Below are 24,606 nucleotides of genomic sequence, written 5' to 3'. Positions count from 1 at the left end.
CATTTTTTTCACATGATATTCCATCTGCTGTGTTCTTGCCCACTCACTAAGTCTATCCAAGTCCCTTTGAAGCGTCTTTGCATCTTCCTCATAACTAACATTTCCACCTAGCTTTGTGTCATCTACGAACTTGGAAATGTTACATTTGGTCCCCACATCTAAATCATTGATATGTATTGTGAACAGTTGAGGCCCAAGTACTGATCCTTGTGGTACCCCACTAGTCACAGTCAGCCAACGTGAGAATGACCTGTTCTATTCCTACTCTGTTTTCTGCCTGTTAACCAATTCTTTATCCATGCCAGTATACTACCTGCTGTCCCATGTGCATCAATTTTGATAATCAACTTCCTGTGGGGGACTTTATCGAAAGTCTTCTGAAAATCCAGGGACACTACATCCACTAACTCCCCTTTATCAATTCTGTAACATCCTCAAAAAACTCCAACAGATTCGTCAAACATGATTTCCCACTCATAAATCCATATTGACTATGCCCAAGCAGATCATTATTATCCAAGTTTCCATTTATCACATCCTTTATAATAGATTCCAGCATTTCCCATACTGCTGATGTAACAGGTCTGTAGTTCCCCTTTTGTTCTCTCCCTCCGTTCTCAAATAATGGGGTAACATTTGCTACCTTCAAATCTGCAGGAACCATTCCAGAATCTATAGAATTTTGGAAGATGATCACCAATGCATCCACGATCTCCACAGCTACCTCTTTCAACACTCTTGGATGTAGAATATTAGGTTCCGGGGAGTTATCAGCCTTTAGTCCCATTAATTTCTCCAATACAACCCTCTTACTAATATTAACTTCCTTCAATTCCTCATTCACCCTGGTCCCTTGAATCTCTAAATCTGGGAGATTTCTTGTATCTTCCTCAGTGAAGACAGGCACAAAGTAATCATTTAGCTTCTGCTCTGCCATTTCTCTATTCCCTATTATAAATTCTCCAGACTCTGTAATGGACTATAATGTGGCCTGTAATAAACAGTCACAGATTCGTCTTATAAATAGTTCGCTATTAAAAGCAAATATCTATATTACCTTAAAGCAATGGGGACAATAGTATTATCATAAGCAAATGGAAATTATGAAACAGCTTTGATTTGATGAAGGCCCCGCCCCCAGCAGGTGGGACCTCCCTTTCCGCCATTTTGTAATCCTGGGAGTCGGTGAAAACCTGTCAGCTGGAAAATGTCCGCGGGTCAGGGCGGAGCGGGAGGGAGATAGATATATATATATATATATATATATAGACAGACGGAGAGAGAGAGAGTGTCAGCATGAAGGATTTTATATATATATATAGGGGATAGAGAGTCAGTATGAGGGAGAGAGGCGGGACGGGGCCGAGGTCGGTTTGAGATGTCCTCGGCTTTGGGCTCACCCACCGTGTGAAGATGGCCGAGTGTAGGCCGGTGTTCATGAGGTTTTGTGCCGGGAGGGGTGTCCGAGGCCGCTCCTCCGGCGGCTACTTCATCCCTGGGGCCGGGAGGAAGATATCCCGTCAGCATTGGAACCGAGTCCCGGTGAACCTGGGCCTGGAGGGCGGTGAGCGGCTCCTGCCTGGGCCTGACTCCTCCCGGTGATTTAAAACCAGGGAAATGAGGCTGTGCGGGGCTGGGACTGGGGTGTTCAGCTGCTGGAAGAGGGCCTGACCACTGAGCCCCCCCGGGGTGCGGGGCGCTGGGCACCAGGGCTTTTGTATTTAGGCAAAGCCCAGGACCGCACTCAGTGCCGGCCTGGGAAATGGCAGTCAACGTGGTTATTCTCAGGAGTTGTGTCCACGGTAAGTAAGGTTAGCTATTAAACTGGAGTGAGTAAAATGTAAATTTAATGTCTTGGTTGTGGGTTACACTGGAATCAGTATTTATTGACTATTTGAGGGTATTAAATCACTTAATTCCGAAACCGGAGTGTTGCCCAGGAGCTCTCCACGTGGCTAACTGGGAATCAGATGTGGCTCTAACACCATCCAGGGCATTTTATCTACGCTGGCCGGGGGGGAGATGCATGTGCACTTTAATCTTTTTGTGCTTTGTTTGGTAAAATGAAAATCTATGGGAGTACTTTTTGATTGTGGGTTTTTACTTTGGTTAAAACTATTTTGCCAATGCTACTTCGTATGCTTGTAGTAAATTTTCCTGAAATGCGCATGCGAAGCATTTCCTACTAAAAGTGTAGCCGTGGCCACCCAGTCAGCAATTGCTGTCGGACAACGCTTCTTCTCCAGTGCCATGATTACAGTGGTACTTATTCCACATTACTGATTTATCTACAGTGGCATTGTACCAAATAGATAATTTTAGTCCAACTCACCTGATGACAAACTGACACAGTCGTATCAGTGAAAAGGTTTCCAATCCGATCTATTAAATGGGAAGTAATGGGCAGGTTATGTTTAAATGTGTCTTGGGTATGAGTTTAAGGGGATGCAGGAATGATCTGATAGGTTTTGTTTTAATATATTTAGCAAGCTGAGGAATTGGGAGGTGCAAAACTAAGGTATTGGTGGTAGACTACTTGTTATTTGAATATGTCTAAGCTGTAAGTAACTTCATTGTCTAGTGTGCGTGCTGAAGCGTCTGATACAAAATTGAGATGGATATCCACAGAACTGACAGTTTATGTTGGTGCTTGGGTGAGATTCTGCAGCTGTGCCACATCTGGCCTTCCTTGGCCATGTTGGATGTTTCGAATTTGCCAAAGATAGTTCATAAAGCATGCAGAACCAAATTTATTGAATCTTGTTTCCCTTAATGAGGGTATGGATGCTTGGAAGCATAGTTTAGCCATCTAATCATTGCTAGTTGCAAATGTTAACTGGAACCCTCCGGTCTAAGACTGACTTGCGAATAGTAACAAGTTTGCATCATACATGGAGGGAAGATAAAATGGAAGATACCTACGACTGGCCATGTTTTGTTCCGTATACTGGCTGGTATACACTAATTCCAACAAATTTAGTCTTCATGAGCTGCAGTTGTTTCGATTTTAAATAATGTTAGTAGCATTCATTAAAGGGGGTTGAGCAGAACAACACCTTCAAAGGCATTTTCTCCAATCTACCTCTTTCAGTTTCTTTGGTCACACCCCATACCTTCCACTTCTGCATCAACATCTTCAATCACTTTTTGTAGCCCTGAGGATATTTGTTACATGAAAGGGGCTATATAAGTGAACAAATATGTATGAATGATAATACAATGCACTGGGGAATAAAAAAATTTAAACTTTCTTAAGCCCTCTGTGCCTCTTTCCTCCTCTAAATTTCTCCTTAAAACCTTTTTTGAGGAGGTTTTTGTTCAACTGCCATAATATTTCCTTATGTAGCCTTAATGTCAAATTTTGTTTGTTCCTGTGAAATGCCCTGGGATGTTTTATTACATTAAAGATGCTATATAAATGCTTGTTGTAATAAATTGTTGTCATTTGTCTGTAAGAGTATTGCAAGGTATATTCAGGCTTTTTACATTTTATTTTAGTGTCTGAAGTCGCATTTTGAAAATTAGTGTCTTGGCTTTACTGAAAAGGACTTCCCTCTTGTGATATAAGCCAAACTTTGGTAAGATTCATTTTCTGTGTAGCAATTGTGATTTTTGATAATACAGTTCTTAATTCAGGCAAGCAATTGAATCTAGCACAATTTACTGAGTCACGTAATGGAATTAATCAATCTTTTAAAGCTGTACAATTGTACTGGTGTACATGGCTAAAGTTATTCCGTTCTAATTAGGACATGTCTTGGTGTGGACTATTTTATAGTTACTAATTATAAGAATTTAATCCATCATTCCTCTTTAAGTGGTGCTTTTGAGGGCACTTTAAGACTGTTATTAAGGATCCTCCCACAAAGGCATGCTTGTATTGTTTTGCTTGCAAGCTTGTAAGAAATGGAGGAATATTAAGTGAATAGATGCTTTTATAATGGACTATATTTTTGTAAATAGTTCATCCTAGTGCATATTCATACACTTATAAAAACGCTTGGAATAATTAGCTTAAGATGAATGTTCTCCTATTTTACAGGTACAGATGTAAAATCGGAGTCATTACCTTTAATGAAATGAACCCTGAAAAGTCTACTCATTATTTTGGTATTTGCACAGAAAAACATGATGTTTGGAGAATGCAGGCTTCACTCTCGTAACTCCTCAAGCACTAAACTTCTGTTTCATGACAAGAGATTTCTATCTTGAAGAAATTTAGCATTTTTGCGTTTTGATGTGAATTGCAATATAATTGCATTCTGGAAAAATAATGGATTTTTAAAGCTAGAATTTGTAATACTAGCTGAAATAATGCTCTTTGGAATCTATTGTGCCTACCTGTCTAAAATAAACTACTGCAAGCATTTTTCTTAAGTGATGTAATAATTATCTGCAGATGATTCTAAATTATTTATGTATACATTTTAAAAATATTCTATAGTTTATTTTAGGGAAAAACTCTTTTACAAGTATACAAATGAACATTATTAATATTAGTTTCTTGTATAATACTTTGCTAGGTAAAGTATATGAAGGAACATTAAGACATTTGACAAAGTGCTACATAATCGGCTTGTCAGCAAAGTTGAAACTTGTGGAATAAAAGTGACAGTGGAAGCATGGATATTAAATTGGCTCGGTGGCAGGAAATAGTAGTGGTGAATGATTGTTTTGGACTGGGGAAAGATATACAGTGGGATTCCTCAGGTTGGTGCCAGGACAACTACTTTTCTTGATTTATGTAAATGACCTAGACTTGGGTGTACAGGGCACAATTTCAAAATTTGTAAGTAACAATTTGTAAATATTGTAAACAGAGGAGGATAGTGATAGACTTAAAGAAGGCATAGCTGGTGGAATGAGTGTACATGTGGCATATAAAATTTAATGTAAAGTAGTGAAATGATACGTTTCGCTAGTAAGAATGAAGACAGTATATTCTAAAGGCTACAATTTTAAAGGGAGTGCAGGAACAGCGAGACCTGGTGTTATATGCTCTTTTGTAACCAATGAAATTAACAAACTAATGACCAAATTAACAGCCCCTTAAAGGGGACCTAGTGTTATATGTGCACAAACTATTGAAAAAGGATGCACAGTTTGAGAAAGTGGTTAATAGGGCATACAGGATCTTGGGCTTCAGGCATAGAGTATGAAAGCAAGGAAGTTATGATTAACCTTTAAAATGGGCTTGGTCTCAACTGAAGTATTGCATTCAATTCTGGGTGTGAAACAGATCTGTTTCAATACAATATGTGGCCCTCAGGTGCCTCATTACACTCAATTACAGGTTATTTTTACAATATTCATTTCATGTTAAACTTACAGCCTGAGGGGTTTACATGTTTTCCAGCCCCTCAGTATACTATCGCAGGAGGACCTTGGACAATGACCTTTTCCCAATGAGCCTTTGTGGTGGCTGGCCAAGTTTTAATCCATCCCCCAACACGGAGCCCTGGACCTTGGAATGTGCCAGTCTGCAACACCTAGTTGACAGTTCTTTGTACTCAGGATTGGTCAGCAAGTGCTGCCCAATCACAGAATCGTGGTTCATTTACACTTGTTAGAAGTGATATACATTCATACACTGGGACCTGATACCTGCAAACAAAATAAATATATTCAAGCCTTGTGCTTTTTTTGAACCACCCAGGAACTCTCAGAGCCTATAGTTCCCCATTGCTATTTCCATGACAACACCTTGGCCAATCAGAGTTGACTTGCTAACCAGTCAGCACCATTTACTTCTGTAATATAAATTGTGATTGTTTGAAATTTGACATTCTTATAACGTCCTTACAAGTGTGAAAAGAAAAGCTTCTGCAACATGTCTCTTCAGCAATATTCAAGTTCTGTGTTCACAAGTGACAGTTTTGGTAGAGACTTGAAGATAGTTGGACCTGAAAATAGGCTCATTCACCTGGTATCAAGTTACACACAAATTTTGTGCAGTCTCATTAGAATACACCAGAACCTAAAATGGCTGTAAATTAGCGTAAACAATTGGGGCCTAAGGAAAATGCTAAATTCTCACTATATACTTTAAATGTGAATTAAGTTTCAACTCCATTCAGACATGTTCATGAATCAACAGTCAGGAAAGCTTCTCAATTTTAATATGACTCCACAAACATGGATTTAAAGAAACCAAAAATACAACACATCCTCAGGATTTTTTTCTTTAAATCGCTCAATATTGCAACAAAACACCAGAAAAAAGACTTGCTTGTCGTGTCCAAAAATTTGTTTGCAAAGTTAACACTCCATTAATTTATGGTCATCCAAAACTTTCCTGCCAGTGTCTGAACTCAAGTGCTGTTCCCCTATCTCCCCTGTGCTTTCTGACCTAAATTGGCTCCCAGTCAATCAATGTCTTCAGTTCAAAATTCTTATCTTTATTTTCAAACCCACCCATGGCCTTGCCCCTCCCTATCTCTGTAATCTCCAACCCCACAACCCTCCCAAGATATGTTGCTCCTCTAATTCTGGCCTTTTGTATTACCATAATTGCTCCATCATTGGTAGCCGTGCCTTCAGTTACCTTAGACACAGACTCTTGAACTTCCACACTACACATTTCTGTCTCTATACTTCTCTTGCCTCCACTTCATAAAACCTACCTCTTTGACCAGCTTTTGGCCATCTGACCTGATAGCTCCTTGTGTGGCTAGATGTCATACTTTGTTTTATAATGTGCTTATGAAGCATTTTGGGACATTTCATTGTGTTAAAGGTGCTATATAAATATAAGCTGCTGTTAAGAAAAATTGTAGGAATTTATGTATAAGGTTCCAAAACTTCAAGAATTAAATGATGAAATTTGCTTGTGACATGAAAGGAAAAACAGCATGGTATCTGTAATCAGCTTAAATAAAGGGCCAGAAAGAGCATTGATTAGAATCATCAAATCAAGTGATGATTGAAGAATATATTCTGTGGAGAATCTGAGTGAAGATCGTAGGTAGAAATTGTCAGTCTTTATGCTATGGAGGATGTGGAATAGGAAACAAAGATTTTGTATTGTCTAGTTCGGCCTAAGCAACTGGTTACTATATGAAGATACTAAGCATTGATATTGAACAGTTGATAATGAAAGCCTTAGAAGAATTCCCATGCAGTGCAGAGAATGATGTCCACCTGTTCTTGTTTTGGATTTTCATGTTGGTGACAAAATTGACTCAGTGGCAGGAGGCAAATGGTTATGGTCAATGGGTGCTTTTGTAACTGGAAGGTTGTTCCCAGTGGGCACCGCAGGACTCAATACTGGGTCATTTATTGTTCATGGTGTATATCAGTGATTTACACTTAATTGTAGGAGGCATGATTAAGAAGTCTGCAGATAATACAAAAATTAGCCATGTGGTTGATAGGAAGAAAGCTGTAGATTGCAGGAAAATCCCAATGGATAGTCAGGTGGGCAGAAAAATGATAAATGAAATTCAATCCGGAGATGTGTGAGGAAATGCATTTAGGAAGGACAAACAAGGTAAGGGAATACAGAATGAATGATAGGATTCTTGATAATCTACATCCCAGGATACTAAAGGAAGTGGCCATGGGAATAATGGATACGTTGGTTGTCATCTTCCAAAATTCTGTAGATTCTGGAACAGTTCTGGCAGATTGAAAGGTGGCAAATGTAACCCCACTATGTAAAAAAGGAGGGAGGGAGAAAACACGGTATTACAGACCGGTTAGCCTAACATCAGTAATAGGGAAAATGCTAGTCCATTATAAAGTTGTGATGATAACACACTTAGAAAATATCAACAGGATTAGACAAAGTCAGCATGGCTTTTTGAAAGGGAAATCATGTTTGACAAACCTATTGGAGTTTTTTGAGGATGTAACTAGTAGAATAGATAAGGGAGAACCAATGGATGTGGTGTAGTTGGATTTTCAGAAAGCTTTTGATAAAGACCCAGATAAGAGGTTAGTGTGCAAAATTGAAGTACATGGGATTGGGGGTAATATATTGGATTGAGAATTACATGACCCTGGGGTTCATGACAGGGAACTAATAGGAGAAGATGCCAAGAGACAGGAATGTGCTACTGAGCTGAAGACACTGCTACTGGAATCTTCTAAGTATCAGAGCATCTCTTGTCTCAAGGGCATCCAGACCCTCCCACGACCAGTTAGCACAGCTGTCTGGTGTAGCTCACCCTCCTCATCAGAGTTGTTATCAGAGGACAAGGCTGTCTCCATCAATTCCTCCTCTGACAGACCAATGGCCTGGTCATAGCGTGGCTATCATTATGCCCACGTTCAGGCTCTCCATGGATCCTTTACTAGAGTCATCAGCCGTATTTTTAACCGGTATCCTTTATCACCGAGCAGCAAGCCATTCAAAGCTTCTGGGCTGGTAAACGTCCCTGGCACCTGGAAGTGTCTAAAGGTGTATGCGGCATGGCTACTTCCTGGGTAACAAACATTCTTTGATTATGATCACATACTATCTGAACAATGATGGAGTCATTGTTCATCTTTTAATGAATACCCCTGACTGCCCAGCTGGTACTTTTATGCCTAAGTGTGTGCAATCAATTACTCCTTGTATCAGCTATTGGTGCAAAGTCTCTGGCTCTTTCCACTTGACTTGCGTTGTCATATGTAAAAGAGATATACTGATGGGCACAGCTAAGTATGACATCAGTGAAGACCTTAATCCAGCGATGTTCTGCAGGCTGGATGATGCCACTATAGTCTTTACATGCTACCCGGAATGACCCAGAGGCAAAGTAATTCAATGCCACAATCACTTTTAAGGCCAGCGGTATCGGGTAGCCACACACAATTCAAAGCTATCTCACCGGAAAGCATGTCACAAAGAAATGTGACAATCTCTTGACAGACAAAGGCGGTGGAAACAGCAGAGATGGCGGCATAGTGATATACAGTCGGGAGGGATTGCACTGGGAGTCAACATCGACTCCGGACCCCATAGAGTTTCATGGAATCAAGTCAAACATGGGCAAGGAAATCTCCTGCTAATTACCACATTCCACACCCCACTTCATCAGCTGATGAATCAGTACTCCGACATGTTGAAAACAACTTGCAGGAAGCATTGAAGGTGGTAAGGGCGCAGAATGTACTCTGGGCTGGGGACTTCAATTTCCATCACCAAGAGTGGCTCGGTAGCACCACTAAAGGTTGAACTGGCTGAGTCGTAAAGGACGTGGCTGCTAGACTGGGTCTGCGGCAGGTGGTGAGAGAGCCAATGAGAGAAAAACATACTTGACCTCATCCTCACCAACCTGCCTGCCACAGGTGCAACTATCCATGACAGTATCGGTAGGAATGACCACCCCATAGTCCTTGTGGAGACAAAGTTCCGTCTTCACATTGAGAATACCCTCTATCGTGTTGTGTGGCACTACCACCATGCTAAATGAAACAGAGTTCAAACAGATCTAGCAACTCAAGACTAGGCAACCATGAGGCACTATGGGCCATCATCAACAGCAGAATTGTACTCAATCACAATCCGTAACCTCATGGCTTGACATAAACCCCACTCTACCTTTGCCACCAAGCCAGGGGATCAACCCTGGTTCAATGAGGAGTGCAGGAGGGCATGCCAGGAGCAGCACTAGGCATACCTAAAAAAGAGGTGTTACGTGATGAAGCTAAACACAAGACTAGTTGTGTGCCAAACAGCATAGGTAGCAAGTGATAGAGCTAAGCGATTCCACATCCAACGGATCATATCTAAGCTCTGCAGTCCTGTCACATCCAGTCACGAAAAGTGGTGGACAATTAAACAACTCACTGGAAGAGGAGGCTCCACAAATATTCCCATCCTCAATGATGGGGGAGCCCAGCACATCAATGCAGAAAACAAGGCTGAAGTATTTGCAACAATCTTCAGCCAGAAGTGCTGAGTCCATGTCCAAATGCAGCAAGACCTGGACAATATCCAGGCTTGGGCTGAAAAGTGGTAATATTTGCGCCACACAAGTGCCAAGCAATGACCATCTCCAACAAGAGAAAATCTAAGCATTGGCTCTTGACATTCAATGAAATTACCATCGCTGATTCCCCCTCTATCAACATCCTGGGGTTTACCATTGACCAGAAACCAAAATGGACTAGCCATATAAATACTGTGGCTACAAGACCAGGTAAGAGGCTAGGAATCCTGCGGCAAGTAACTCACTTCCTGACTCCCCAAAGCCTGTCCGCCATCTACAAGGCACAAGTCAGGATTGTGATGGAATACTCTCCACTTGCCTGAATGAGTACAGCTCCAACAACACTCAAGAAGCCTGACACCAGCCAGGACAAAGCAGCCCACTTGATTGGCACCCCATTCACTCCTTCTGCCACTGACGCATACTGGCAGCAGTGTGTACCATCTACAAGATGCACTGCAGCACTCACCAAGGCTCCTTAGATAGCACCTTCCAAACTCACAACCACTATCATTTAGAAGGACAAGGGCAGAAGACACATGGGAACACCACAACCTGGAGGTTCCCCGCCAAGCCATTCACCATTCTGACTTGGAAATATATTGCCGTTCCTTCACTGTCGCTGGGTCAAGATCCTGGAACTTTCTTCCTTAAAGCACTGTGGGTGTACCTACACCACATGGACTGCAGCGGTTAAAGAGTGCAGCTCACCGTCACCATCTCATGGGCAATTAGGGGTGGGAAATAAATGCTGGCCTGCATCCCATGAATCAATAAAAAAAAGTCTTCAGAGGCACTGTTGTTCCATCACCTGCAGATAAGACATCCTGACCCTGTACTCCCAGGTGGCAGGGTAGGGCCTTTGCCTACCTGCTGCTGCAGCCCCTGTTCTGCAGCAAGTTGTCCACCTTTCTGCACCTCATGGTGCAGCTGTCCCTGGCCTCCTCCTCCTCACTGGAATGGTGCCTGCAACAGAGTGAACATTTCCCATATGAGACAACAATTTACAGCACAAATGGTGCAGTGCTCAATGTTGATCAGGATATTTCCTTTTTGACCCCTTTCCTGAGGAAATGTCCTGATGCAGATGTAAATGTTATGAAAACCAAAATTTGCAAATAAACTGGAAAAATCAGATTGGCAGTAGTAGCCTGGATGAGGAGTTCTTAGAATGCTTTCAAGTTAGTTTCTTAGAGCAGCATGTTCTGGAACCAACCTGAGAGCAAGTTATGTTAACCTTGGTATTGTATAACGTGACAGGATTAATTAACGACCTCAGAGTAAAGGCACCGCTAGGTAGCAGCAACCACAATATGATCGAATTTTACATCAAGCATAAAAGGGAGAAGAGTGGGTCTAAGACTAGTATCTGAAACTTTAAAAAAAAGGCAACTATGTGGGGATGAAAGCTGAGCTAGTTGAAGTGAACTGGGAAACTAGGCTAGAGGATGGATCAATAAAGAAACAATGACAGACATTTAGGGGATATTTCAGAGTATTCAGAATAAGTACATTCCTACTAAAAAGAAAAATTCTAAGGAAAGGTTGGAAAGACTGGGCTTGTTTCCACTGGAGTTTAGAAGAGTATGGAGTGATTGATTGAAGTATACAAGATCCTGGACGACCCTGACAAGGTAGACGTCGAAAGGATGTTTCCTCTCCCTTCCAGAGCTAGGGGGCAGTGTTAGAAAATTAGGCATCGCCCTTTTAGGACAGAGATGAGGAGAATTTTTTCTCTCAGAGGGTTGTGCGAATTTGGAATTCTCTGCCTCAGAAGGTGGTGCAGACGGCATTTTTAAGGCAGAGGTAGATAGATTCTTGTTAGGCAAGGGAATCAAAGGTTATCGGGGTTAGATGGAAATGTGGAAATCGAAACACAAGGAGATCAGCCATGATCTTATTAAAGGGCGGAACAGGCTCGAGGAGCCAAATGGTCTACTCCTGTTCCTATTTCTTATGTTCTTATGCAACACTACCCAAGGCTCACAGCTTAAAGTCAGGCATAGTCCCACTTGCAGCCTTTAAATCCTTCTTTTCAACAGTCCCTTAAAAAACAGTATCTCCCACCGACTGTTTCTCATGCACCCACAGGATTATGTCATGGGCAATGTTTTTATTCCAGTCAACTGGCTTCCAAGTAAACTTCGTTGCTAGTTAACGAGGTTTTTAAAAATTGCGGGCGATCTGCCAATTTCGGCGTCCGCCCTCCTACTGTATTTTGGGCTCGTCGGGCGCGTGCGATTGGCGGGCCTGGGAGCGGACCGTCCCCCAACCGCGATCGACGCCCGCCCGCAATTTCACACCGGCTGGCCAATTAACAGCCAACCAGCATGAAACATGCCCTGAGAAAGGCTCAGCTCAGCACCGCCGGTGGGGGCGGGTAGAGGGCGGGCGCCAATGTCATTGTGGGTGCTGATGAGCACTTCCACTGAGCTCCCTGAAGGCAGATAGGTGCCTCAGGGAGCTGCAGACCTCCAATTAATAAAAGAAAGCACAAAAATGCTGCAAAAAATGTCCATGCAGCATAATCAGGCACCTGAAAGCATAGCTAATTTAAAAAAAGCCCCCAGATATTTGTTTTTATTTTAAATCCTAACAGAGATTTCATCCCGCCCTTGGATGAGGTTTCATCAAAAATGTAAAGGCCGATTGGCCCATCCACCAACCCGCCCGCTGAGCAAAATATCGCGCAAGTACACAATGACGTCGGGGCGCTCACCCGACGCCATCTTGCACTAATTTACACCAATTCGCCCATGGGACATAAAATTCTAGCCCTGGTGGATCAGTGTGATGACATCAGGTTCCCGGCCTTACATTATCTCGCAGGATTTTACACATCCTCGGGAGCACAGCATTCCGAATGTAAATTCAGCCCCTAAACAAAAGCCTCATAGGTAGAATTTTCACCTCAGCAAGCGGGCGCGAGGTCGACCCGCTTGAGTGTGAAATGATGCACGTTGACATCGGACGAGCATCCTGACATCAATGTGCAGTCGCATGATAGTTTGCTAGGCATGTGCGCGCGGGAATCAGCAGCGTGCCAACCAACAATTATAAGACCTGTTAATGCCATTAAAGTATCAATTAACTTAAATTTTCCGCTGCCTGTCCAACCTTAAGGTTGGTGGGCAGGGGAAAAGGCCAAGGAGCCTTTGCAATTTTTTTGGAAACCTCATTCACAGGCGGGAATAAAAATAAAAAATTTTAAATTTCACCGATAGCGTGACAACCTCTGTCACATGAGGGGACATGTTTCATAACATTTTTCAAATCTTTATTTTTTTTTGAAAACACTTCATCTCCCTGAGGCAGCACTGATGCTGCCACTTGCGTTTCATGCTTAATTGACCCACCAGCGTGAAATCGCCTTCCAGCCTCAATCATGGTAGCAGTCAGCTTCCCAACCGCCACCGCCCGCCAAGTCAAATTTCTGTCCCTTGAAATCTATATGCACATCAAGGGCATCTCTTTATTATCATTTATTCATAATGTCACCATTAGCACATCCTTTAGCTAATATCACCACCGTCAACACCACTTTGTCCAGAAGGCCTTTGACAAGGTGCCGCACAGGAGGCTGCTCAGTAAGATAAGAGCCCATGGTGTTAGAGGCAAGGTACTAGCATGGATAGAAGATTGGCTGTCTGGCTGGAGGCAGAGAGTGGGGATAAGGGGGTCCTTCTCAGGATGGCTGCTGGTGACTAGTGGAGTTCCGCAGGGGTCAGTGTTGGGACCACAACTTCTCACTTTATACATTAATGATCTAGATGAAGGAACTGAGGGCATTCTGGCTAAGTTTGCAGATGATACAAAGATAGGTGGAGGGACAGGTAGTATTGAGGAGGCGGGGAGGCTGCAGGATTTGGACAGGTTAGGAGAATGGGCAAAGAAGTGGCAGATGGAATACAACGTGGGGAAGTGTGAGGTCATGCACTTTGGTAGGAAGAATAGAGACATAGACAATTTTCTCAATGGGGAGAGAATTCAGAAATCTGGAGTGCAAAAGGACTTGAGAGACCTATTCCAGGATTCTCTTAAGGTTAACTTGCAGGTTGAGTCAGTAGTTAGGAAGGCAAATGCAATGTTGGTTATTTTGAGAGGACTAGAATATAAAAGCAGGGATGTGCTGCTGAGGCTTTATAAGGCTCTGGTCAGACCACATTTAGAATATTGTGAGCAATTTTGGGCCCCGTATCTCAGGAAGGATGTGCTGGCGCTGGAGAGGGTCCAGAGGAGGTTCACGAGAACGATCCCAGGAATGAAAGGCTTAACATATGAGGAACGTTTGAGGACACTGGGTTTATACTCGATGGAGTTTAGAATGATGTGGGGGGATCAGATTGAAACTTACAGAATACTGAAAGGCCTGGATAGAGTGGACGTGGGGAAGATTAGTAGGAGAGAGTAGGACCCGAGGGCAAAGCCTCAGAGTAAAGGCAAGACCTTTTAGAACAGAGATGAGGAGAAACTTCTTTAGCCAGAGAGTGGTGAATCTATGGAATTCATTGCCACAGAAGGCTGTGGAGGCCAGGTCATTGAGTGTATTTAAGACCGAGATAGATAGGTTCTTGATTAGTAAGGGGATCAAAGGTTACAGGGAGAAGGCGGGAGAATGGGGTTGAGAAACTTATCAGCCATGATTGAATGGTGGAGCAGACTCGGTGGGCCAAAAGGCCTAATTTCTGCTCCTATGTCTTATGGTCCTTTTGTCTATGACATCTTTGGCAATCTCTTCTTTGCCTCCACCTATCGCTGGCCCTCTATCCAGCTCTACCTGTCCCACCCCCCTCAACCAGCTCATATTCCACCTCATTTCTATTTTTCTTCAGTTCTGATGAAGGGTCATACGGACTCGAAACGTTAACTGTGTTCCTCTCCCCAGATGCTGTCAGACCTGCTGAGTTTTTCCAGCTATTTTTGTTTTTGTTTCAGATTTCCAGCATCCGCAGTATTTTGCTTTTATCTTTATTATCCAGTGCTGTTATTTTCTTCAGTTTCCAACCCTGTTCCTCTTACTGAAAACCCCCTCTCTGCTCTACCAAGCAGAAAATACTGGATAGACACGTCAGTTTGTACACCCAGCACGATTCCTCTCCCTGGACGCTGATTCCGGGTAACTCAGAGCCCCACCCACCGCTCACTGTCCCGCCCCCACCGCCGCCACGCACACAGCCACGCTCCACCCTGCCCCGCCCCCTCTCAGCCCCGTCCTCACCCGCTCACTGCCCCACCTCGATCACAGCCCCGCCCTCACCCGCTCACTGCCCCACCTCGATCACAGCCCCGCCCTCACCCGCTCACTGGCCCGCCCCACTCACTGCCCCACCCCCTTGCCCTCACTGCCCTGCACCCCGCCCTCACCCTCTCTCTGCCCTGCCCCTCACTGTCTCGCTGCCCCGCCCTCATCCGCTAACGGTCCCGCCCCCCGCCCCTGTTTGCATTTCGGAACTTCCAGTTACACTTTGACCTATGCCGGAGTTTATTACCGGCAGCACCGTAGTGGGTTATACCACCGTGAAACCATGGGGTTTATAGAAACACCATGCAAACCTCAAAGGCATTAACGCCGACCTGATTAAAGATAAATTAGATTCCACATGATTGCTTGTGTTGTTTTAACAAGAGTAAGACAGTGAGAGGACTGCCTTGCACCCTCCCCCCCGCAGATTTCACAGACTTGGTACCTTCCAGTGGAGGCGCGCCGTTGAAATTTGAAAACAGCAGAGAGCGCGAGAAGGAGAATCACCGAGAGGTGAGGTGAGAGGGAAAAGAGGGAGGAAGGGGAAGAGGCATTGAGGGAGAGGAGAGGGGGTGGGGCAAGAGTGTTGAATTTGTACTCTGAAAATTGAATTTGAGCATTGTACTCCTCCATGACTCACAAAAACAAACTGCTGCTGTTGCTGCCCCTGGAACCCCTCTCCTTATGTTCCCAACTCTGCAGTTGATCTTGCTGATGACATCTGCAACCTGATTTTATGTTCCACCTGGGGAGCTGTGTCAAAATGCACTCATTCTTGACACCCTTCACCCCCACCCCCAATTTTTTCAATGTTTATTAAAAATACATTCATTCATGGGATGTGGGTGTTGCTGGCTACACCCGCATGTCTTGCCCATCCTTTACAGCCCTTGAGAAGGTGGTGGTGAACCACCTTTTTGAGTCGCTGCAGCCCTTGCAGGTTCACCCCGGTGCTGTTAGGGAGGGAGTTCCAGGCTTTTGACCCAGTGACACTGAAGGAATGGTGGGGAAATATTTCCAAGTCAGGATGGTGTGTGTAACTTAGAGGGGAACTTGCAGGTGGTGGTGTTCCCATGCATTTGCTGCCCTTGCTCTTCTAGATGATAGAGGTTGAGGGTTTGGAAGGTGATGTCAAAGGAGCCTTGGTGAATAGATGGTGTACACTGCTGCCACTGTGCGGTGGAGGGAGTGAATGGTGAAGGTAGTGAATGGGGTGCCAATCAAGCAGGCTGCTTTGTCCTGGATAGCGTCAAGCTTCTTGAGCATTGTAGAAGCTGCACTCATTAGGCAAGTGGAGCATATTCCATCACACTCCTGACTTGTGCCTTGGAGATGATGGACAGGCTTTAGGGAGTCAGGAGGTGAGTTACTCATCACAGAATTCCCAGTCTCTGACCTGCTCTTGTAGCCAAAGTATTTAAATGCCTGGCCCAGTTCAGTTTCTGGTCAATGGTAACTCCCAGGATGTTGATAGTGGGGGATTCAGTGATGGTGATGCCAATTGAATGTCATTGGGAGATGGTTAGATTCTCTCTTGTTGAAGATCATCATTGCCCTGGTACTTTTGTGGCTCTAATGTTATTTACCACTATCAGCCCAAGTCTGAATGTTGTCCAGGCCTTGCTGCATATGGACACAGACTGCTTCAGTATCTGAGGAGCCACGAATGGTGTTGAGCATTGTTAATCATCAACAACCATCCCGACTTCTGATATTATGTTGGGGGGAAAGTCATTGATGAAGCAGCTAAGATGGTTAGACCTAGGACACTACCCTGAGGAACTCCTGCAGCAATGTCCTGGGACTGAGATGGTTTACCTCCAACAACCAGAACCATTTTTCTTTGTGCTGGGTATGACTCCAACTAGCAGAGAGTTTTCCCCCTGATTCCAGTGACCCCAGTTTTGCTATGGGTCCTTGATGCCACACTCAGTTAAATGCCGCCTTCACGTCAAGGGCAGTCACTCTCACCTCATCTCTTAAGGTCAGTTGTTTTGTCCATATTTGGACCAAGGCTATAATGAGCGGCCCTGGACGGAACCCAAACTGAGCTCTGTAGTAAAACTGATGTCCAAAATTAAAATGGGTTGCATTATGTGGAAAGATTACTGATGCACAAGGGAGAAGGAAAGTACTGCCACATCCCAGGGCCTCTTCCGGATGATTCCAGATCACTCCTGTACTAATAAATCAGTGTGCTTGGCAATACTAATTGTCTTAATCACCCATGTTCTAAGGTATCTGACTCTGAGTAATGTCATAGGGAGTTTGCCAATGTTTTTGCAACAAATGACTTTGAACAGAGCATTCTTTCTTAAGGAACTTTGGAAGGGGGACATGTCTTCACAAGGTATCTTGGTCAGGAGCAGAAACTCCAATGTGTTACTTCAGGGAGTTGTAAATGTACTGAACAATGCAAGTGCATAGGATCTAATTTGATTTGTGTGCATAATTTTGCAGGTATCTGAACTAATGGTTGTTATTGGTATGTTTTCTATTTATGATCCTTTAATAACCCATCTTTTATCTTGCCTTGCTTTACACATGATTAAAGCAACACATTGAACCTGTTTTTAATTTATTTAAAGCAAATTATAAGACCAAATAACACAGCACTATGTCAAACCTCTAAATTCTGCACGGTTTGCCATGCATAGGGGACAGTATAACGTCTTAGGAAGGGATCAGTCATTTCCCACGGGAATTGTCTTTTATTGATTGAAAAAATGCTCAGTTCTTTCTGAAGTTGCTTGACAAATCTCAAGTTCTATAGGAGACCCCTATTGAAATGCCATTTTAAGAACGTAAATAAATGCCTACAGATTGACTTTACTGCCAAGAAAAAGTCTTATCTGAATTAATCCTCATGTTGTGAGGGTTAAGTAAGGATTATATTGATCCTGGAATAGTTACTTTAGTCTGTCAAATGAAAGGTGCACTTCCAGTTGTTATGAGTTCACCAACAGTGTTGCAGTCCTGAAAGTTTTAAGCTTCACTGGGCTACCCAAGGTGAGTGAGTGTGCTGGTGATCTGTCTAATGCTAGTTCTTGAACTGCATTTCAGTTCCTGTGAAAAATCAGTTGTATAGCATCTAAACAAATGACCACAAGGAGGAGGTACTGTGATCACTTAGGCAGGAATGATTCCTCATCTTTTGGTTTGAACACATTCAGTAACCATCATTCTACTCACTTGCCTAAAGGTAAATTTTCTCATTTTATGCCTAAGAAAGGGTCTGGCTTTTTGCTGTTGGATCTTTCATTCCCAGCCCCTGCAAAACCTGGCCATTTTTGCACGTGAGTCCTTTACATAAATGATGCAAAGCAATGAATCCCAAAATGTATACTTTTCACTGGATTGGCTCACAATATTATGATATGGCTTGCATTACTCCAGCTGAACATCTAGAGAAAATAATTTTATGAAATGTATAATTTTGTGTTTTCCCTATTCCCTTCAGTACCATTCATTGCCTCACCCCAAAAGTATATAATAATCATCCCTCATTATATCAAAGGTGGAAAAGGTTTAGTTAACAAGTCTTTTTAAAATGTTTCACAGTAACAGATTATACCTTGTGTAGCTATAAAACTGCTTTCACCCTCCAAGATTAAGCCTTTAACTGAATTTTTTAAAAGCATATTGATACCAATGTTATTTCTAGGTTATTGTAATAGGGTGAGCGATCTGGTAACTACGTCTGTATATCTTAATGTATATGGACACAATAATTATTTAATTCCCTTTTTTTGTATACAGGTGTGAAGCATTTTTAACATTGTGAATAATTTGCTATAGATCGATGGATATCTTCAAAGAAGATGCACAGTGTCAGCTAAATGAAAAGCTAAACGAAACCAGGATCAAATTTTTGAGTTTGTGGGAAAATTATAATCCAGCAGGATTTAAACAGAGATACAGAGAATCTTTAAAAATCACAGAAGGTATGTTTATAGATTGTAATTTTATCTGCTATATATGAAATTAAACTGTGTAATTACAAATTTTGTGAAATCTATAACTGAAATGAAGGTGAATAGAAAAGGAGAGTGTTCTATACACATAAATGTAGCATTTATGCTCCTTTCAAATCGGTTTATCTGTTTTTTAAAAAAACTTATGGACTTTACTGAAAGAAAGTTAGAGACTTCTGCAATCTTATCTCCCTCTGTGTAAAGAAATTCCTAACTTCCCCTCTTTTTCTGATTTGTGTTCCTTAAATTATCAGTGTTGACCTGATCATAGTCTTTCATGAACTCGAAGATTCTGTTGAGTTCAAACAGAAGCTGATGTGATAAATATTTTGATTCAGCCTAAGACTAAGTGAGGAGTTTGGAGGGGCAGGGGGTTGGAGTTGAGTTAGTGGTGCAGGTTATGGAATTTGTGCTGGGAGCTGTAATTGATGCCTTTGGCCTTTCCAATGCTTAGCTGGAGGATCTTTTAGTTCAACAAAGATTAGTTAACGAATAAGTTTGGTAGCACCACAGCAGTGGAGATGTAGAGCTGTGTGGTAATTGGTGTACAACGGAAGCTGACCCTATGTCAGGGTATGATGCCACTGCCACTGAGCGGCAACATGTTGATGAGGAAGAGGATAGGGCCAAGGATTGGGACTGTAAAGGTGATGGAGTGGGAAGAGAAATGACCTTGTTATGTGCATTCTATTTCTGGTCACTTACGTCAGGTTTCTGCTTCTATTTTCAATGAACTTGTTTCACGGAAGTAAATATTGTTAGCTCGAGGCTAATCGTTTTGGTAGCCATTGTTAACCATTTTTGTGATTGGTTAATGTACTTACAAAATATTTATCAATGTATCAAACAACAATGCAAAAGTGCATTTTGAAAACCTTGTAATAGAGTATTGTGTTAACAACAAAAGACAATGGTAAGTTAAGAGGCACAATGGCCTTCAAATTGCAGTTATCTGATCATATATACACTTGCTTATGGTTTGCTGGTTTTAAAGTGTCTCTTACATGAACATCTAAAATGTACATTTAGCACCCAGGGTTAAACTCCATTATCACATGGAAGCATACAAAAATTAAGTTGTGGAGCTCTCTGTCAAAAGCTCAGATTGGGTTTGTTGCAATATTTAAATGATCTTGTTTGAATGTATGGTACTACCACGTTAGTACAGTATTAAATCTATCATTTTCAAATGGCTAATTTCTAAGAGTCAATTTGCTATCTTTAAAGAAATATCATAATTGTTAATACTTTTACAGGAAAATGCTTAGAAATATATGAAGAGGAGAAACAGATGTGTGAAAATATCCAATTAACCAAAAAAGGTATTTGCTAATATACTACTTTACTGCAGTTCTATACTTCAGCTGAAACAACTCACCACTAATAGGAAATGTCACTTTTCTTGCAGTTATTGCTGAGCAGAAAGCATTCATAGAACAAACACGCTTAAATATGGAGAGTGTCAACAAAAATTTTGAAAATATTGAAAGACAAAAGCAGGAAGTATCAGAAAAGATTAAGAAGCTGAAAGAAGGACTTCTCACAAAACAGGAATGTATGTATAATGTGATTCGTTCAGGGAGAAGAAAGGGTAACCTGATTACGTTTTATAAAATCATAAGAAATAGGAGTAGTCCATGAGGCCCCTCGAGCCTGCTCCACCATTCAAAACAATCGTGGCTGATCAGCCTCAACTCCACTTCCTGCCTGCTCCCCATATCCCTTGATTACCTGAGAGATCTCAGCCTTAAATATATACAGCAATGGAGCTTTCACAACCCTCTGAGGCTAAACCTTTGAATTTCAAAGATTCACACTATTTCGGTGAAGTAATTCCTCAGCCAATGTAATCAACCACTCAGTGTCTACCCTGTCCAGCCCCTTCAGAATCTCCGTTTCAATTAGATCACGTCTCACCTTCTAAACGCCAGAGACCATAGGTCCAATTTACTCAGCCTCTCAACATAGGGCAACCCTTTAAACCTAGGAGCCACACTAGTTAAAATTTGCTGTACTGCCTCCAAGGCAAGTACATCCTTCCTTAGATATTGAGACCAAAACTATGCACAGTCCTCCAGGTGTGTATCACCAAAGCCCCATACAATTGTAGCAAGATACTTAAATCTAGTGTTGGTTTAGACACCAAATGGATAAATTGGTCCCAATTGCATATGCAATAGTATATATTGTATAAGATATTAAATTGTTGGTTATTGTGAATTTAGTGAAGTTTGCTCTTCTAATAATTCATAAATAATTGGAACTACTTGAATCTTTAAAATTGTTGGGTTTTTTTAGTCATGAAAATAATTAGTTCTTCCTCCATAAACAGTAATTTCTACACAAAAGCAAGAAAATAAAGCAAAGCTGAAAGAATTAAATACATCTGCAGAAATGTTTAAGAAGCGGATGGGACTCGAAATTAGGAAGGTGCAGGGTAAGAACAAGGAATAGTTTTTTTAAAGACCTGAACTTTGAGTTGCAAAGTTGACAGTCAGTTTTCCTTAAAACTTGTGCAGATTTTTAAAAGTAAAATATTTTTGCTTAGTGTTTTGTGCACAAAAAATGCTGCATCCATATACTTCCAATATCTTTAAACATTTGCCTCGATCAACTGTTTTCTACTTTATACCTTTAGCCTAATTTAATCCATTGTTTTCTAACTCGGGCATGATGTGAGATAAGATGTGACTCTTTGCATTGAATTTTGAATTGTTCTTTGTGATATGTTATTTGAGTTTTCTGGTGTAAAACTAATTTAATGGTTCTTCAAAAGGGGAGCAACTGCAATTTATCTTCAAATGCATCAGCCATAAAAATCCCAAGCAGCCATTTACATTTCTGCTGAAATTCAATGAAGAAGGAAATTATGAAGGTATGGCATTTTGAAAACTGAGATGTAGGACCTTTCTAAGAGCATAAGCATGCAATGAGACAATAATTTGAGCCCTCCAAGCTTGCTTCTTTCATAAGCCATGTACCACCTACCCTGTCATGACTTTAATCCTACTTATCTTTTGAGGAAAAGTTCTGCATAAATGCTTCCTGATCTCCAAAGGTAACAAGCTCCATTCTTGCTCTGTTGAGCTCCAGATAACACTACCCTGCCTTTTTTTGCCTCGGCAGTACTGGAACCAGGTATCTCTTGGAATATTTAATGTTTGCAGCCTGTACATAAATGATGACCAACACAGCTATATATTTATCCAGCATCTTGCCCTCAGCAGCTTTTGCTGTAAATTTGTTCTCAATGTTAACCACTTTTTAGATGTGAAAGTGAGGAGATTTCATCCAATGTTTAACTATGTTAACTTCAACCAGTGATGTCTAGTAATATGCTCATCATCTGCTGCACCTGTACCATCTATATCTCTATGGATAGTTCAACTGACCTCCAACCAAGTGCTGAAGTTGATCAAAAGACGTGTTGGAGCATTTATTTGTACTAAGGCTTCTGGCCTTATGAGTAAAGTGCTCAAAGTTTGGCTGTTAACCTCATCAGTGGAAACGTGATCATACACATGCACATGGCAGGGGGTAGATTAAAGGCCCTTGTGAAGATGGGGCGGGGGGGGGTGCAGTGGACATGCTTTGAACATTGCACTCCTTAATGATCTGTGTTCTGATGCTTCCGGGATGAACTGGAATTTTCAATGGGAGGACAAGATGATGGGGAGGGGCGGGTGGGAAAGAGTTAGGAACCCACTCACTTCCAATTGATGGCCTGTTAAGCTCCATGAAGAGCTTGTTAGCAGGCCAGAAGGCTATTTTCAACTTCTAATTTACCAGCATGAAGAATGTGGTGCATGTGATGCAGAGATGTCAGGTTCAATGCAAGGAACATGTAAGTATTTTTTTTATGATGAAAAATCATAACCACTAGGGTTTTCAATGAGAGATCGGTGCAGTACGTTTTTATTGGCTGTTTGCCACTTTTCTGTGCAGAAAAGCTGCTGGCCCTTCAACGTTCTGACTTCTCTCTTCTGCAAGACATAGTTGCTGTCTGCCTCTGACAATTGTGCTCTGCAGACAACACTGCTAATTGGGTGCCTAGCTTGCCTCTGGCCCAATTAGGGCATTTATATTCAGAGATAGTGTCAAATGAGCGGTACAGATGTGGCATCAAACCCTTGGTCTCTGGATTTATACCTATTGCCCATCCCTAGCTGCCTTGAGAACATAGTGTGGACTGCAGGCTAGACTGGATAAGAGTTGTTCCTTCCCTTTGAAGAACATTATGAACCAATTGGGTGTTTTCAACAATCCACAGCTTCATGGTAATTGTTAAAAATTATGGTGCTAGTCCACGCATTTCTTGAATTTACTTTCACATCTTGCATTGATGGAATTTTGAACTCATGATCTTTGGGCTTTGGTCCAGTGATCCATACAGAAAAAAGTTCCTAAAATGTTGATTTTACAACAATATTGTGGATAGTATGTTACTTGAATGTATCAATTTTAGCTAACTAATTGTTAATTTAGCTAATTGTTTTCCTTTGCCTTTTCAGTCACGTCATGTGAACCACCATTGGAATGTATGCCTTTGTTGCAGGAAAAACTCAAAGAAACCAACAATTTCTCTGCATTTCTTGCAAATGTCAGAAAAGCTTTTATAACATTAGTATAATTCCAGATTGTATTCCTGGTTTTTGTATTTAATATAGCATTTTCCCTGGCTGTTTAAAGTTTTTCTTCTCTTATGAACCCATGTTAGTAACTGGCTGTGTAATATATTGGTTTTCTAATTGTAGCCTTTTTTTTTAAAAAAAGAAAAACTTGTTCATATCTGTTTCTCTTAGACAGCTGCCAGAATTATTTTGTTTGTTATACATGGGCATAAATTAACATCATGAAATGTTTCTATTAAGAACATAAGAAGTAGGAGTGGGTCATTTGGCCCTTCGAACTTGCTCTGCCATTCAGTAAGATCATGGCTGATCCGATTGTGGCCTTAACTCCAATTTCCTGCCTGACTAACCCCCATCCCCTGATAACCTTTGATTCCCTTGTAGATCAAGAATCTGTCTGTCTAATTCAGCCTTGAGTTTAGTCATTGTTTCTGACCTGAACACAAGATGCCTCCTGTATAGTCACTATACTATAGTTATGATTAATAAACATTTTCATCGACATTTTATGTACAAGGTGTTATTTAATTTTTAAAAATAAACAGGTTTCATTAGAGTATTGGTAACATAATGATAGAAATAGTCAGGCTCTTGGCTTCATTCTTCACTAATTTTTGAGCTACTGCTTGGCATCCATTTATATGTGCCCTGAAGGGCAGATTGGGATATTTTATTAAGTTAATGGTGTCACACAAATGCAAGTTGTTTAGGTGCTGTGGATAGTGGTGTTGAAGTAGCGATTAGATATTCCATAAGAAGCTAGAAATACCACATCTGGATCAAGCATGAAATAACTTTCTGTAGGCTGTTCTTCCTAGATATTGAAGACATATGGCTGG

The 24,606-nt window shown here is 41.7% G+C and overlaps 1 protein-coding gene and 1 long non-coding RNA gene across 2 annotated transcripts; both read left to right on the top strand.

Moving 5' to 3' along the window:
• Positions 1-1,271: 1,271 nt before the first annotated feature.
• On the top strand, positions 1,272-5,672 carry LOC144686725 (uncharacterized). Its single transcript, XR_013577980.1, has 3 exons — positions 1,272-1,802; positions 3,499-3,578; positions 4,043-5,672. It is a non-coding gene; the product is annotated as an uncharacterized LOC144686725 (long non-coding RNA).
• A 9,715-nt stretch (positions 5,673-15,387) lies between these two features.
• On the top strand, positions 15,388-24,274 carry spc25 (SPC25 component of NDC80 kinetochore complex). The gene is made up of 7 exons (XM_078552327.1): positions 15,388-15,675; positions 18,961-19,106; positions 20,393-20,458; positions 20,545-20,691; positions 21,469-21,573; positions 21,913-22,011; positions 23,648-24,274. The coding sequence occupies exons 2-7, from the start codon at positions 18,965-18,967 to the stop codon at positions 23,764-23,766; spliced, it is 678 nt and encodes a 225-aa protein (XP_078408453.1). The 5' UTR covers positions 15,388-15,675; positions 18,961-18,964; the 3' UTR covers positions 23,767-24,274.
• The last annotated feature ends 332 nt before the right edge of the window (positions 24,275-24,606 follow it).

Source organism: Cetorhinus maximus, chromosome 11 (assembly GCF_964194155.1).
Source record: "Cetorhinus maximus chromosome 11, sCetMax3.hap1.1, whole genome shotgun sequence".
Taxonomy (NCBI): Eukaryota; Metazoa; Chordata; class Chondrichthyes; order Lamniformes; family Cetorhinidae; genus Cetorhinus; species Cetorhinus maximus.
The sequence above is the reverse complement of the archived record's forward strand: the minus strand, read 5'-3'. Positions and strand labels throughout refer to the sequence as shown.